Source organism: Episyrphus balteatus, chromosome 1 (assembly GCF_945859705.1).
Source record: "Episyrphus balteatus chromosome 1, idEpiBalt1.1, whole genome shotgun sequence".
NCBI lineage: Eukaryota > Metazoa > Arthropoda > Insecta > Diptera > Syrphidae > Episyrphus > Episyrphus balteatus.
In genome coordinates, this window is record NC_079134.1 from 102829247 (window position 1) to 102845269 (window position 16023).

At 33.2% G+C, this 16023-nt stretch overlaps 1 protein-coding gene across 4 annotated transcripts in view; it reads right to left on the reverse strand.

Moving 5' to 3' along the window:
- Positions 1 to 1313: 1313 nt before the first annotated feature.
- LOC129907741 (uncharacterized) overlaps positions 1314 to 16023 on the reverse strand; it is a 48553-nt gene continuing 33843 nt past the window's right edge. For all 4 annotated transcript variants that reach the window (XM_055984084.1, XM_055984085.1, XM_055984083.1 and 1 more), the window contains one exon: positions 1314 to 4159. In XM_055984084.1, the coding sequence (XP_055840059.1) occupies positions 3308 to 4159 (852 nt within the window). In that variant the 3' untranslated portion in view covers positions 1314 to 3307. The remainder of the gene's footprint in view (positions 4160 to 16023) is intronic.

Sequence of the window (16023 nt, forward strand, 5' to 3'; positions counted from 1 at the left end):
GTTCAAGTTCTATTTTCGCTGTCCATCAGTGAAATTGGGAACAATTAGTTTGTAGCAATATCAAAGAGTAGCTTAAGTCGAAAAAAAATATGAAAAAAAATCAACTCTTATCTTTATTTTCTGATTTCGTATATGGGTAATTCCATGGTAACTCATCTTACATTAAGAAAAATTTTCCAATAAATAAATATGTAGATGTCAATTTAAATATAAATTGATACGAAAATAATGTCCATGAATGTAGCATTTCTATTACTTTTATAATAAGTAAAACTATTTTTTTATTTTAACCATTTACTAAGAAAAAATAAAAGTCTGCCGCCGAGCTCTGAGGTCAACCCGGCGAACCTTATAGGCGGATCACTAATGTGAAACAGAGACGTGGTATAGTAATGATCCCCTCGACATCGAGATCATGACAGCGCCGAGAAAAGGAAGAAGAAGCATAAAAAGTTGTCATTTGTTAAGTGATTTGGTACTGGAAAAAGTAAAAAAGCCTGAATAATTTGTTCAAATTTCGTGTCCAATTTGTCATGGAATTACCCATATCGTCGGTCTCATAAGAAAACCTCGTAACTCCACTTTTTTTTCAAAAATGACTTTTGAATGCCATTCTTTAGAAAATATGTCAGCGGAGCAACCCAGAAAATTTGGGGTCATTCCGAAAACTCTAAATAGACTTAAATTCAATTCAATAAATTGCACAGCGCGTTTCTTCCCAACTACTCTGTTGTTTGTTTACTTTTTCGTCTCTCCTGTAAAATTTTGATTTTGTTTTAATATACAAACAAAATTACAGTACAAATTTGTTTTAATTCAGTTCAATTATTATGTAATTAAAAATTTAAAAAAATAATATCTAAGATGTAATTTAAAAAAAAAATTGTATGCCCTATATCATATTGCCACATACAAAATCATTTCGATCGCCATTTGACTGCAAAGTTCGAAGTTTTAATAAAACTCAATTTCTTACCTTTTTTGCACTGGCTTATTGCTTTAAAAACATCAAGATCGTTTTTTTATTTCAAAACGAATTTTTAAGAATTCTTTTGAAACTTAAAAACTATAATAAAATATATGACTGAATTCATTAACGCGGGATGCTTTTCCATCAAAAATATTTATGATGCAAACATAATGCTTTGTAGTTTTCGTGATATACAAAAAGTTGTTTTGGATAAGCAACGATGCGTTTATGAATTCACCCACATTTTATATTTATTTTGTAAATTCTGCAATGTTTAATCTCCAATGCCAATAGGCAGGCAATCAGCAATATTTCAAAGTGTCAGAAAAACAATACAAAAATATTCTTTATGCTGAATGAAATGTATGTTTTATTGTTATTTTTGTTTGCTTTATTGCACAGCCTTGCCAGCTTTCTATTAAGAAAATTCTAAATTCTCTATTACTGTTGATCTTGTTTTATAATATTGTTTTAAAATATATTTTTTTTATAGGGGATATGATGAAAAAACTGTAGGTTCTAAATATAATAAACATTTTTGTTTAAATACAAAGAAAAGTGTGCAGCACTGTGTGATGTTTGTTGTTATTTTTTTTATTTTTCTTATAATGATTTTTAGCTTTTCTTTTCTGACACGAATTATATTAAAATAATTATTTTACAAAATATTTTTGTATTATTTATTTTCTTTTTGTTTAAAGATAACTCTTTAGTGCACCCAAACACACATATTATGCTGTTATGTTACACTAACTAAACTAATAAAACATAAGAGGATTTTTTTTGTGTTGTCAAAAATACTTTTTTTTTTAATTTTTACATAAAATCTATGATATATTAACTTTGCTTTTCTTCTTTTTTATTTTTTGTTGTTATAAAAATATATACATACATTTAGTATTTATTTTTTAATTTTAATTAATTTTATTCTAATACGAGTAAGAACATAAAAGTCGTGTGTCTACTGGATGATAATGAAAACAAGTTATTTTATTCAATTGTGATTGTGTTTTAGAGAGCAATGAAATTTGTTACATTTTTAAAAGAGAGTTAATAATATATGCAAAATAAAGATATTAGATTTTCTGCTGTGATTCAATATTTCAATATTCAATTATATTTCAATTTTTTTTATTTCGTAATGTAATGAGACTATGAAAAGAATCCAATATGAAAATGTTACAAGAAAACAATTTTTTCGATTTTTGAAAAACTTAATGAAGAAAACAAAAATAAATTTCCACTCTTTGAAATTGAATAGATTTTGGGAAAATTTAAATGATTTATTTTAATGGATCCACGGCTCAAATTGAACTATGAAATTACATCCGAGAGCTAACATTTAAATTAACAAAATTCTTGTCTCAGCAAAAAGGGAAGTACATACGATCTTTAAAATCTGAAAAGTGGATAAACCCAGTGTGTCTCAAATTGATATTTGGGTCGCTCAATTTTAGCTGTCTCCTATTTTTAAATATGTTCTTTAAGATGTTGTTAATCTTTATATTTCATGTAATATTTATACCATAAAAATAGTTTTTATGTTGTCCTGTAAAATGTTTCAAAATTGAGTAACGCACTTTCCAGGTTTCAACAGCGATATGTACATATATCTCAGCGCTATGTGTGTTCAATATTTTTATTGTTTATAAATATTCATCACAAAAAAAAATTAATAACATTGAACAAGTTGCATGGTTAAAACCCAAATAAACAAAAGAAAAAAATCATAATCAAAAGAAAGAAAAAAATTACAAAATCGTAAATTTCTTATATATTTTATTATTTTACTTATGTATCCACATTTTATTCATGAAGGAAAGATAAAGTAGAAGACAGATATGTGAAATTTATCAAGTGATTCAATGAAATTGTTGTGTTCATTATACCACATTGTTGTTCATTTGTTTGTTTTAATATTTATTTTTATTTCTTTGTTTAAGTACTATTGCTAAGATAACATAAATTTATATCTTCATTTACTTAAAAGAAAAGAACAAATAATTAAAAAAAAATATAATATGATTTGTTTGGACATTGAGATACAAATCACTTATCGCTTCATTTATGTGTAGAGCATAATATAATACTTACTCTCTTTACTTCATTATTATTTTATGATATCAAAAATCAATTTTGATAAATTGTATGTGCTAGAAAAAAATAAAAAAAATTCTACGTAATCAACAATTTTGTCCTCTGCTCCAGGGCACACTCTTCTTAAAAATTAAATTTCTTTACTTTCCTTCAATTAAATTGTTTTGTGTAATGATTTGAAAATAAAAATGTTTTCTTGTTTTGTTTGTATACACACTCTCTAGAATTATTTTAACGTATTTATTTGCGCTTGCTATTACTTAAACTATGACACCTACTGCCTTTTTGTACTCTTCGTGCTTTCTTTGTTTCATTACTCGCCAGCATACTTAGAGATGTTACATCTGCAGCGATTATTGCTGCTGCTTGTTGGTTGGGTCCACCATCCTCGGAAACACCGATGCTGCTTTCATACGGTGGCGATAATCCCACTATTATGCCTGGATTTCCTGACGATGTTCCAGCCTTGTCACTTGATCCATAAAACATACTTGCTGGATATCCTGTTATTCCAACGTTACTGCTAGCAGTTCCTCCTGCTGTTGCAAACCACCCACTGCTGCTAGTTTCAGCTTTAGCGCCATTTCGCAGCATATCTAAATTGAGATCATTTATATTGTTGGACGATGTGGACGCAAGTACTGTGTTCCGTTTGACAATTGCATTGTCAGTTTCCGCCAAAAGGTCGCCATTTGTAGATCCCAAGTTGGTAATATTGCATTGTAACTGGTTGTCATGAGAATTAGCATTGGTTGTATTATTGATACAGGTGCTGCTGCTGCTACTGCTACTATAATTACTATGGTGACGTTTCAAATTCTTTGATGCCGTATTAACGGCAATCAACTTGGCGGTGGTCGATTCATCGGGAAAAGCAAATTCGGTACTCAATGACAAATTATTGCTACTTGTGTCACTCTCGTCTGTTTCGTCCAAATTGATATCTTCAGGTTTCACACCTTGATTAACCAAAGCCTGGTAATCTTCAGGTGGGACGATTGGTGTCATTTTCTGACCACAAGACGTACACATTGGCGTGGCAGGACTCTTGGAACGCCAGTACTGAAGTTCGGTTTTACATTTGTTGAGTTCCTAAGAAAGAAAAGTGTTTGTCTTCATAAAAAACTCTTATAGTGGTTCAATATTAATACAGTAAAATGTTTAAATTATTTAGTTATAGAAAGATTATTCAACAACAAACGAATCTTAAAGACGATAATCATTTCACAGTTTGAAAATCTTTAAAGCTATTTGAAATCATGCCTGATTCAATATTTCCTAAACAGCTTATATTAATAATAGTTTTCATATCCTCAGAAGCTGTAGGTGGAATTGTTCTTTTTTTTTCTATAAGTCAATACATTGTCAATAAATAAAAGATAGCTAACACAAGGATCGAAGCTAGGACCATTCCTGTTCAATATTTACACATCCGATCAGCCCCAACCAGAATTAGCTCAGAATCTCTCGTTTGCAGACGACTCTCTCACGTACGCGAAGTCGAAATCACCCATATTAGCCGCAAGGAAAGACGACTTTACGACACAGCCAAATCTGAACTGATATGCTTTAGACGACCAGCCACCCCAGGAAATCCAAGAATACGCTCAGCCAGGAACTGCAGGAACATCGAGATAAGCCTACCCGATGGAACACAAATTTCAGCAAAAAATAACGTCAAATATCTGGGAATACAATTCGAGAAGAACCGATTTAACCCTCAAGCAGCAGCCGTCATCCGCTTATGCGGAAAAGAAACGGACTCAGCCAAAAGACAAAGCTTCTCCTGTACATAAATATGTGTTAAGCCAACCGATGTGCAGCGCATGCTTGTGAGGCTTATAAAATAATTATTTCGTAAAGTAAAAATAACAATAAAATTACATTTTGGTTAAAATATAATATTAAGTGAATTTTTTAATAAAAACGTTCAAAGAAAATTGGAAAAAAATGAATCTTGAATGTAAAGAATGCAAAAAAACTACGCGCAATTTTACAACAATTCAATGTGGTGGATCATGTGGCCATGTTTTTCATCAACATTGTATTGGTGACAAATACATATTGAGAGCGTTAGAAGAAAATCAGTATTTATATGTATTGTGTATAGATTGCAAAAATGCTCTCAAATCAATAAATGTAAATGTTAGGTCTGTTTGGGTACTGCCTAAAACAGAAATATTTCAACTTTTTTCAACATTTTCAGCCCAATTCCTGTTTGGGTACTCTGAAATTGTGCATTTTTTCACAAAAAAGATGGCCGCGAGAGAGAAAAAAATTTCCCCTTCTTGCGAATTTCTGCCCAGAAAATTTCATCGGACAAAAATCTGAAATCTGTCAAACGTAGTGCTTTCTCTGTTTTTCTTTATTTTTTCTTGTCGCACAACATAAACAAAACAAACTACAAACATGGCCGTGTGGCTTTTTTCTTGTTTTTCTTTTTATTTATCGCGTTTTAGTGGTGTAATATTCAAAATAAATTAATATTTTATGAACAAAAAATAAAAAAGTGTTTTAAAAACAATACAAAGTGGTGTACCTACCTAAGTATTTTTCATTTCTTTATTTTTTTTTTTTCAATCGTGTTTATATTTTTTTAAGAACAAAGCAAAGTACAAGCATGGCTATGTTTTGTGCTTTTATATTTATTTATTGCGGTTTAGTGGTTAAGTGCTTCATTTTATAAATATTTTATGAAAAATTAAATAAAAAAAAGTGTTTTAAAAACAATACAAAAAGTTTTGATATTTTTCGTTTCTATATTTTTGTTTCAATTGGTGTTGTTGTTTACATTTTTGTTGTTGTGGAAAAAGTAGCAGAAAATTTTGTGCTAAAAGCGTTTGGGTACTTTTACACAATTTTTTTTTCTCTGAGAGGATTTCATCCCCACTCCGTAAAATTTGACAGGTTTCATATTTTTGTCCAAAAAGAACCCAAACAGACCCGTTATAGAAGTAACTCCAAAAATGAAAGAGCTAGACAACAAGATTAATAATCAAAGTATCAATCTGAAAGAACTTAGTGATGCATTGCAAAATGTAAACAAAAATTCGCAACATGTTGCAAATGATAGAAATCGGTTAGTGAGACCAACGTATGCTGAAAAATTAAAAGATTTGAAAAACCATGAGCCTGTTGTCATTTTAAAATCGAAATTGGGAAACCAAGATGCAAACAAAATAAAAAGTGAAATGATAGAAAAAATTGATCCTATCGGAATTCAAGTATCACAAATCAAATCGAGAGGCAATGGAGCGGTTTTGGTATCATGTGAAAATGAACAATCAGTTGAAAAATTAAAACGTGATATGGAACAAGAAATGGGTTAACACTATGAAGTCGAGGTTCCCAAGGTTCGCGATTTTAGAGTAAAATTGTTTGGACTGCCAACAAAATATACCGGTGATGAATTGATTAAACAAATAAAAGATAAAAATAAGTTTTTAGAATTCGATGATATCGCTTTTAAGGTAATATATGAACAAAAAATTCGAAACCAGTCAAGGTACAATGCCATCTTTGAAGTGAAATTTGAATCATTTAAAAAGATTATGCAAGCTGAAAGATTAGGTGTAGGTTGGGGTAAATATAGGGTGCTTGAAGCACTTTACGTCAAAAGGTGTTACAAGTGCTTAGGTTTCAACCATCATTCAAGCCAATGCAAACGTCATCAAACTTGTTCACATTGTACTGGAGAGCATAAATTTATTGAATGTGAAAACAAAAATGAAATCCCAAAATGTGTAAATTGTTCCTATGCTAATCAAAATCATGCATTATCCCTTCAAACAAACCATAATTCATTTGATCATAGGTGTTTAACATAACAACGAAAAGTAGAAGCCGAAAAAAATTCTACTAGCAATCAAACAAAGTAATTCAGTGCATATACCTTAATTCCCAAAGCTTACTAAGTAATTTAAGTGAAATTGAGATCCTTGTTTCAAACAAAAGCCCTGATATACTTGTACTGTCTGAGACCTGTATAACAAATGAGATTGAAAAATCTGAATATACTTTACAAAACTATAGTGTTGTTTATTGTGACTCAAACTCAAGACATACTGGTGGAGTATTAATTTACATAAAACGAAATTTACAATTTGAACAGTTAGGTACCTTTAGTATTGACTATTGTATGTGGATAATCGCAGTAAAGATTTGGTTCCATCACATCCCATTCGTTTTTGTTGGAATCTATAGATCTCCAAACTCTTCAGTTACTACATTCATGGATAACTTTGAGACATGGTTGGAAAGATCAATTAATGAAACAGATAAAATAATAATAATAATAGGTGATTTTGATATCGATTATCTACAAACATCAAGTGAAAAAAATAAGATAACTAAATTTCTTAATGATAATCAATTTTTACAAATTGTCAATGAACCCACAAGAATAACTTCGAAACACTCATTGACTATGTAGTTACAAATTGTGATAGTCAAATAGTTAAAGCAAAAGTTGTTAAGGATATTAAAATAACTGACCATGAAACCGTATCTATTGCAATCAAAAACCAATCAAAGGACAAGGATTTAACTAAGAGGATAAATAAATAAATAGGCGCACAACTAGAAAACATTATGAACAGAATGAGTTGTTTTAAAGTTCTTAATAACAAGGGCTCTGCACCATGGTACAACGATGAACTTAATTCCTTAAATTATAGCAAGATCAATGCATACAACAAAACTGTGATATCAAAGAGAACTGAAGACTGGAACGTATATAGACTGATTAGAAATAAGTATAAACATAGTATTAATAAGGCTAAAAACATATATGTGCAACAAATAGTAGCTTCAAAAAAATGTGATCAAAAGGGACTCTGGCGTGCAATAAAAAACTTAGTATAGGAAATGAAAACAAAGAAATCTCAAAAATAGAAATAGATGGTGCAATAATAAGAAACCCAAGTGCAATAGTTAAATACCTTAACAACTTTTTTGTTGACAGTGCTGTTGAAATTAATAGATCTATACTTCATGTTCCATATGTTTCAAATATTATCCCTGTCCAAACCCCTTTCTGTTTTAGTGCTTTGCACCATAATGAACTTAAAAAAGTTATAAGAGAAATGAACAATAAAAAAGATATTAACGCTTATAACGCTGCTATTTTTTTTAGAAAACTACGATTTAATTGGAAATGACATTCTAAATATAGTAAACGAATCTCTAAATTCCGGCGTGTTCCCTAAATCGCTAAAAAAATTGTAGCCATATTTTTGGACCTAAAGAGAGCTTTTGAAATGATTGACCGAGAGATCCTTATTAGCAAATTGGAACAGTATGGAGTTAGAGGAAACGAGAAAAAGTGGTTCGAGTCTTATCTAAATGGAAGAACGCAAACTACTAAAATAATGGAAGCAGAATCTGATGAAAAATCAGTTGATATTGGGGTGCCCCAGGGATCAAACCTACGAGGAGATTTATTTCTGCTATACATCAACGATATAACCTCAGTGTTAAAATGGGGTAAATGTGTGATTTTCGCTGATGATACATTGCTTTATATAGATTTTAAGAACTTTACGGAGGTGACGTTAAAGCAAAGATTTTGGAAGATCTAAACAACATCTATATGTGGCTATGCATGAACAACCTAAAATTAAATGTTTCAAAAACCAAGTTTATGACACTTAATTATAATGAGTCCATTAACCTAGAAATCGATGGTGAAAATATCGAACAGGTTATATCAATAAAATATTTAGGTATTTGGATTGATAAGGACCTGAATTTCAAAGAACATTCAAACTATATATGTGCAAAGATAAGCAAAAAAGTGGGTTTCTTACGAAGAATCCGAAATAGACTTAGCTTCCAAAATGCGACTATGATTTTTAATTCGATTGTGTTGCCTCATTTTGATTACTGTGCAACAATCCTATATATGTGCAATATAGACCTAAAACATAGACTTCAAACTCTACAAAATAAGGCAATGCGAGTCATACTTAAGTGCAATATTTGTACACCTTCTGTTTACATGTTACAGTCCTTAATGTGGTTAAATGTCAATCAACGTCTTATGTTTAAAGTTTTGATATTTGTTTTTAATATAAAATATGATATCTTTCCAGAGTATCTTAATGAAAACTTAACGATTGTTGGTGAATCTCAACCGTACAACCTAAGATCCGCAAATGATTTCCGACTCGAAAGATACAACAGAAGCAGCACTCAAAGATCAATTATGTATCAAAGAGTTCATCTATTTATTATTATTATTATTATTATTTATTAACAGAATAATTACAAATTTAAATTACAATGTTAATATTTATAAAGAGCACAAGCTGCAGGGACTAGCGGCTCTTACTTAAAAGCTAAATATAATTTTTAGAGAAAAAATAATGGAAAATTATAATACTTAGTTAAGTTATTCATAAAGTTATATAGGTATGTATTTAAATTATAAAGGTTTTTTTATTAATTTAACAAATTCATAAATAATAGAGATATTTTCAAAAGATGGAGATTTTAAAATTGATATAATGGAGTTGTTTTTAAATAAGTTGTTAATAGTCGATGGCGGCAGTGTGCATTGTCCTAGTCCAAGGAGGTGTTTTATCTACCCCGAGAGATTAAAGAAGAAACTAATTTCCATCGATTTAAAAAACTTGTTATTATTCATATAAAAAACAATTTTCACTAATCTTTAAATTTAACCAAAATGTTTACATAATTTATTGAAATTTATATTAACATAAGATTGTAAATACTTATAGTTATAATTATAATTAATAAACAAATCAATCAAAAACAAGCAGCTCATCAGGCCTATCATCACCTACTGTTTTCCTATCTGGTTCACGGTGACAAAAACCCATCTAAACAAGTTAGCAATACTGGAGAGGAAGATCTTAAGGATCTGTACAGGCATGCACTACGATAGGATACACAGGAAACACGTCAGCAACAAGAGACTGTATGAAGAAGCCAAAATTATAAAACTCGACAAATATCTTATCCAATCAAGCAGAAGATGAGTACAGAACCTGACCAACCACCCTAACCCAATAATGGGAAGAATCATGAACCAGCCAAGACATCCTAACCAGCGGTACTTAGAAGCTAAGGAACTTTTGGATGAGGATTTGATATCAACCAACGACGAAGAGAACATCCCCTTCTACGCTGATCCTGGGTCAGCTCACTATCATGGCTGAAAGCCTCACCTCTCCTTAATCCAACGTTCACAATGACAACCGGACCTGAACAACCTGAGTTAAGAAGCTGCCAACAGAATTAATATTTAAAACAAACACAATGACAATTAACTGTAAATTAAGCTTAGAAAAAAAAAAACAATGTAAAAACGTTAGGCCCCCAATGTACATTTTTAGATAACTAGCTTTAAGCAAATTGTATATATAATAACTGTTCAATAAAAATATCGTTAAATCGTTAAAAAAAAAGATAGCTAAATAGGTCTCGAAGAATTTATACGTTTTTGGGTGCAATATTGGATTTTATAAAATGAATGTTAAACGACGGCTGTTGTTTAAATTAAAAGTCTCTAATACCAAAACGAATGCTTCTTTAAATAGGCGAAAATTTTGAACAAATCTGTGAGAAGTATATAATATCTCTAATATATAAAAATCTCATGTCGCAGTGTTTGTTACCAAACTCCTCCGAAACGGCTTAACCGATTTTTATGAAATTTTGTACACATATCGGGTAGGTCTGAGAATCGGCCAACATCTATTTTTCATACCTCTAAATTGTTAGGGTGGTGCAGCCAAATTTTTTTATATCTTATTCGAACGATCTTTTCAAAATTGTTTGTGTAAGGCGAGAAGTCTGAGAATCGGCCATTCGACCAACATGAATTTTCATAATGATAAAATGGTTAGGGTGGTCCAACCAAAAAATTTTCTATTTTTTTTGGAATGATTTTTATGAAATTTTGTAGGTATATCGGGTAAGACTAGAAATCGGCCAACATCTATTTTCAAACCACTAAATGGTTAGGGTGGTCCAACCAAAAATTTTTTTATATATTTTTGGAACGATTTTTATGAAATTTTGTGGGTACATCGGGTAAGTTAAGAATCGGCCAACATCTATTTTCATACCACTAAATGGTTAGGGTGATCCACTCCAATTTTTTTGTACGATTTTTTCAAGTCCTGGCTTTATATTGTTTTCAAGGGGTTCAAAAAAGTTAGTTTTCCAACTCATATGAATAGCCTAAATTCGTAATATTTCTTTCATATTCTAAATACAGAAACTTTAAGCCTACAAACATCAATCTTGATAATGCGATCAATAGAACTCAAAAAACACATTCTTTTATTTATAAAGACCTATGTTTGATGTTGTGACGCGATTTTTTTTTTTTGGAAAAGATTGACACACTCCAAAATTGGAAGTTAATAGCAAAGGAGGTGTAACGAAGTCCGCCGGGTCAGCTAGTTATTTATAATAATATTCATAAACGTTAATATGAGATCAAAATGTTCATGTGTACTAACATAATGTGTTTAAAAAGACTAAGTTAGTGAAAGGGTTAAATTGTTTATTGGCTAATAGTCGACACTAGCGTTTGATTATTATTAAGGCCCATTGAATACAATACTAAGTCACCAAGACCTAGACTAAGACGACTTCTAAGGATATGAAAACTTTTATATACAGGGTCATTCAGGAGTAATGTGCCAAAAAGCTATTTTTTTATTTATTAAATGCGTTAAGGACTAACGTTAAACACTTATTATATACATATCTTAAAACTAGTATATTTTAAATTTACATTACATTCTCGTATTAAAAAAGGTTTGTATCTTATATGCATGCACTGCATTTGTAAATATAATACATTCGTTTGTAAGGACAAAATCTTCTTTTTAATTTTTTTTAGAGTAACCAAAAATTAACTACCAACCAAATCCTAAAAACCCCCCCTTCAATAAATCCTATTCCCTTACCACCACGACCCCCTCCAAGTCTTCCAATAGTAGTACAGGTAAACCAAGATGCCGAGATGGATAAAGGCTCAGTGAACGGAGAAGATGAGGGCATGGACCTCTCTCCTTCACGAGTGAGCCTTGATTAAGCGCTTCCAACTGAAGAGGAGGAAGAACATCTGCTTGCAGATCAAGGGGCATTGGCCCCCATTTTGTAAACAAAATGACCGGACGCGGGATCAGTGCCAGGCTAGCCCAAGTTAACGTCCACCATGCAAAAGCGGCTTCGGCTGTCATAGCAAGGAAATTCACGGCGTATAACCTGGGTTTAGTGCTGATCCAAGAACCCTGGATTAACGGGGGTCAAGTAAGGGGCCTAACAAGTAAGGACTCCAATTTAATATGGGTAACGAGAAGCACCTCGCCCAGAACATGCATAATGATCAGAAATAATATAAATTTTATATGTCTTTCAGAATTTATGACGCGGGACCTTGTTCCAATACAAGCCCAGATATACATCGAGGACAATCCCTGCACGATGGTTGTAGCTGCAGCATACTTTGCCGGTGATGATGACGACATACCGCCCGCTGAAGTACAGAAGCTGGTTGACTACTGCAACAATAAAAAACTACCGTTGTTGGTTGGATGCGATGCCAACGCTCACCATACAACGTGGGGTAGTTCCGATATTAATCAAAGGGGTGAGTACCTTTTAAATTGTATTATCGAAAAAAATCTAGATACATTCAATGTAGGGAATACCCCAACTTTTGTAACTAGAACTAGAAATGAAGTGTTAGACTTGACATTCGGAACCCCGAATGTAAGCAGCTTAATAAGGGATGGAAAGTTTCCAACGAACCCTCACTGTCTGATCATAGAATCATAACGTTTAACCTTGAAGGCCTTCAAACAGAGAATACCTCTAGAAGAAATTCAAGAAAAACAAACTGGAATATCTACAAAACTGCTCTAAAGAGCAATCTTGAACAAATTGGTCCAGCTAGAACGACAACAAGTCACTATGATTTGAAGCAAATAGTTAATGAGGTCAGTGGGGCAATAAATGAGGCGTTCGAACTCAGTTGCCCTGTAAAGCCCATGAAAAGACAGAAAGATGCACCTTGGTGGAACAAAAATCTGTCAAAGCTAAGATCCAGTGTAAGAAAACTCTTTAATGAGGCGAAAAGAACCGGAGAGTGGAATCATTACAGAACAGAACTGACTAATTACAGCAAAGAAATAAGAAGAGTCAAAAGAAACAGTTTTAGGACCTTCTGTGAGAGTATCTCCTCCACTCCTGCTGCAGCAAGACTGCATAAAGTACTAGCAAAAGAAAAAACTATAAAATCGCTAGCTCTGCGTAAACCAGACGGCAGTTTTACTGAAAACGAAGAGCAAAAGTCAACACTGTTACTAAACACTCATTTTCCGGGAAGCTCTCCATTGATAGGCCTCCAAATAGAGAGAATACCTCCTATGCCTAATCGTGAAGACTGGAAGATAGCCTCAACTATCTGTTCATGAAATAGGATTGAATGGGCAATAAATACCTTTCAACCCTTCAAGTCACCCGGAGTGGATGGCATCTTTCCCGCACTTCTACAAAGAGGTAAAGAAGAATTAATGCCACAGCTAATTAGCATTCTGCGAAGCAGCGTAGCACTTGGGTATATACCAAGCCTGTGGAGAAGAGCTAAAGTAATCTTCATTCCCAAAATAGGGAAGAAGGATACAACCCATCCAAAGTCATTCAGGCCAATAAGCTTAACATCTTTTCATAAGATCAGAAGTACTCATAAAAATGCCTCTGAATAGTCGCCAACATGCCTACAGGGCAGGTAAGTCAACTGAAACCGCTCTTTACGAATTAACGAACACCGTACAAAAAACATTAAATTTTAAAGAAACTGCACTATGCGCCTTCCTAGATATAGAGGGGGCCTTCGATAACACCTCTCATGAATCAGTATCTAAGGCTCTTGTAAGAAAGTGTTTTCCGCCCACCATTACAAAATGAATTGAGAAAATGTTGAGCACAAGAACGGCAGAGGCAACTACAGGTGTAACAACACAGAAAATCATCACAACAAGAGGATGTCCACAGGGAGGGGTTTTATCACCCTTGCTGTGGAGCCTTGTAGTGGATGAATTACTTAATTACTTACTTAATTATCTTACATCCCTGGGTATTCGATGTCTTGGTTTTGCTGACGATATTGTAATAACCGCCTACGGGAAGTTCGAGGAGACCCTTTGCGATATCATCCAAAGAGGACTTTCAGCTACAAGTAAATGGTGTTTAACGGTGGGGCTAAATATCAACCCAGCAAAAACTACAATTGTACCATTCACAAGGAAACGGCTTTTGCCTCATATCAGACCTATCCAGCTAGCTGGTAAGGTCATTGAACTAAAGAGAGAGGTAAAATATCTAGGTATCACACTAGACATTAAACTCCTCTGGAATAAACACTTAGAAATAACAGTCGGGAAAGCCACAAAAGCCCTTATGATATGCCGAAGACTGGCAAATAAATCATGGGGGTGTAAACCAAATATCCTACGGTGGATGTATACCATGATGGTGAGACCCATTATCACCTACGGTGCGGTTGTTTGGCACAAAAGAACCGAACTAGTTACAACTAAAAAGACATTAAACAAAGTTCAAAGATTGGCCTGCTTATGCATTACCGGCTCAATGAGAACTTGCCCTACAGCAGCAATGGAGGTCATCCTCCACTTAACACCACTTCATGAAGTAATAAGTAGTACTGCTAACAGAACAATCTTGAGATTTGCAAAGGAGGGAACTGGCACGGGCAAGAGTATTGGTCTCAAAGAAAGGGACTCAACATCGAACACCACAGTTAAAAACCTCCTTGACATCCCAAGAGATTGATGATCAAGAAATACAATTTTGAGAAAAACTTTCAAACACAGTTTAGTAGCAAGCCAAAGTGGGTAAGTGAATCCACGAACTACACTTTCAATGCAAACGCCATCAAGTGGTACACTGATGGATCGAGAACAGCTGATGGAACTGGAGCAGGAATATTTGGGCCTAGAACCAAAATTTCCATTCCAATGGGACAGTTTCCTAGCATTTTTCAAGCGGAAATCAACGGTATAGATAAATGCGCAGAACGAAATCTCGATAGAAAATACAAAAACCAAAACATTGATATCATGTCAGATAGCCAGGCCGCACTTAAAGCTATAAACTCATACGCCATTAACTCCAAACTAGTATGGGAATGTGTGAAGAAGCTGAACGAGCTTGGCAAGGCAAATAAAATAACACTGTACTGGGTTCCCGGACACGTTGGAGTACAAGGGAACGAAGTAGCAGACTCCTTAGCAAAAGCAGGTGCAACCGCACCTCTTATGGGCCCAGAACCATATTGCGGAATTGGAGACAGCACGATCAAACAAATGATAAAAACCGATGAGGAGGCCAAACGTACAAAAATTTGGAAAGAGACTCCTAAACTCAGACAGGCAAAATCACTACTTGGGAATTACAACCAAAAAAGATTTAAAACCTGCATTAACCTGAGTAGAAACAACCTGAGAATAATAACAGGGATCCTTACAGGCCACTGCAAATTGAGAAAACACCTCAACAACATTGGCCTGCGAGACAGTGCCACCTGCAGATTCTGCAACAATAATGAAGAGACACCAGAACACATACTGGGCAACTGTGAAGCACTAATGCACCACCAACACAGACACCTGGGCCAGCACCAGGTAACAAGTAAAGATCTACAGTCGATAGAAATACTCCAGTTAATCAAATACCTAAAAAGTATCAAACTGGAGACCGTACTGTAAGTAGTAAATTGCAGCAAAATTTGGGGGCACAATAGACCTTTAAGGTCGCAGTGCAACTTTCCCCCACACACATTCATTCAACCACCATGTGATGTTTATTTTTCAATAACAAACAATAACAAATTACGTTTGATCAAACTTGAAATAATAAAAAAAAAACATTAATTGAGTATTAAAGTATGGAAA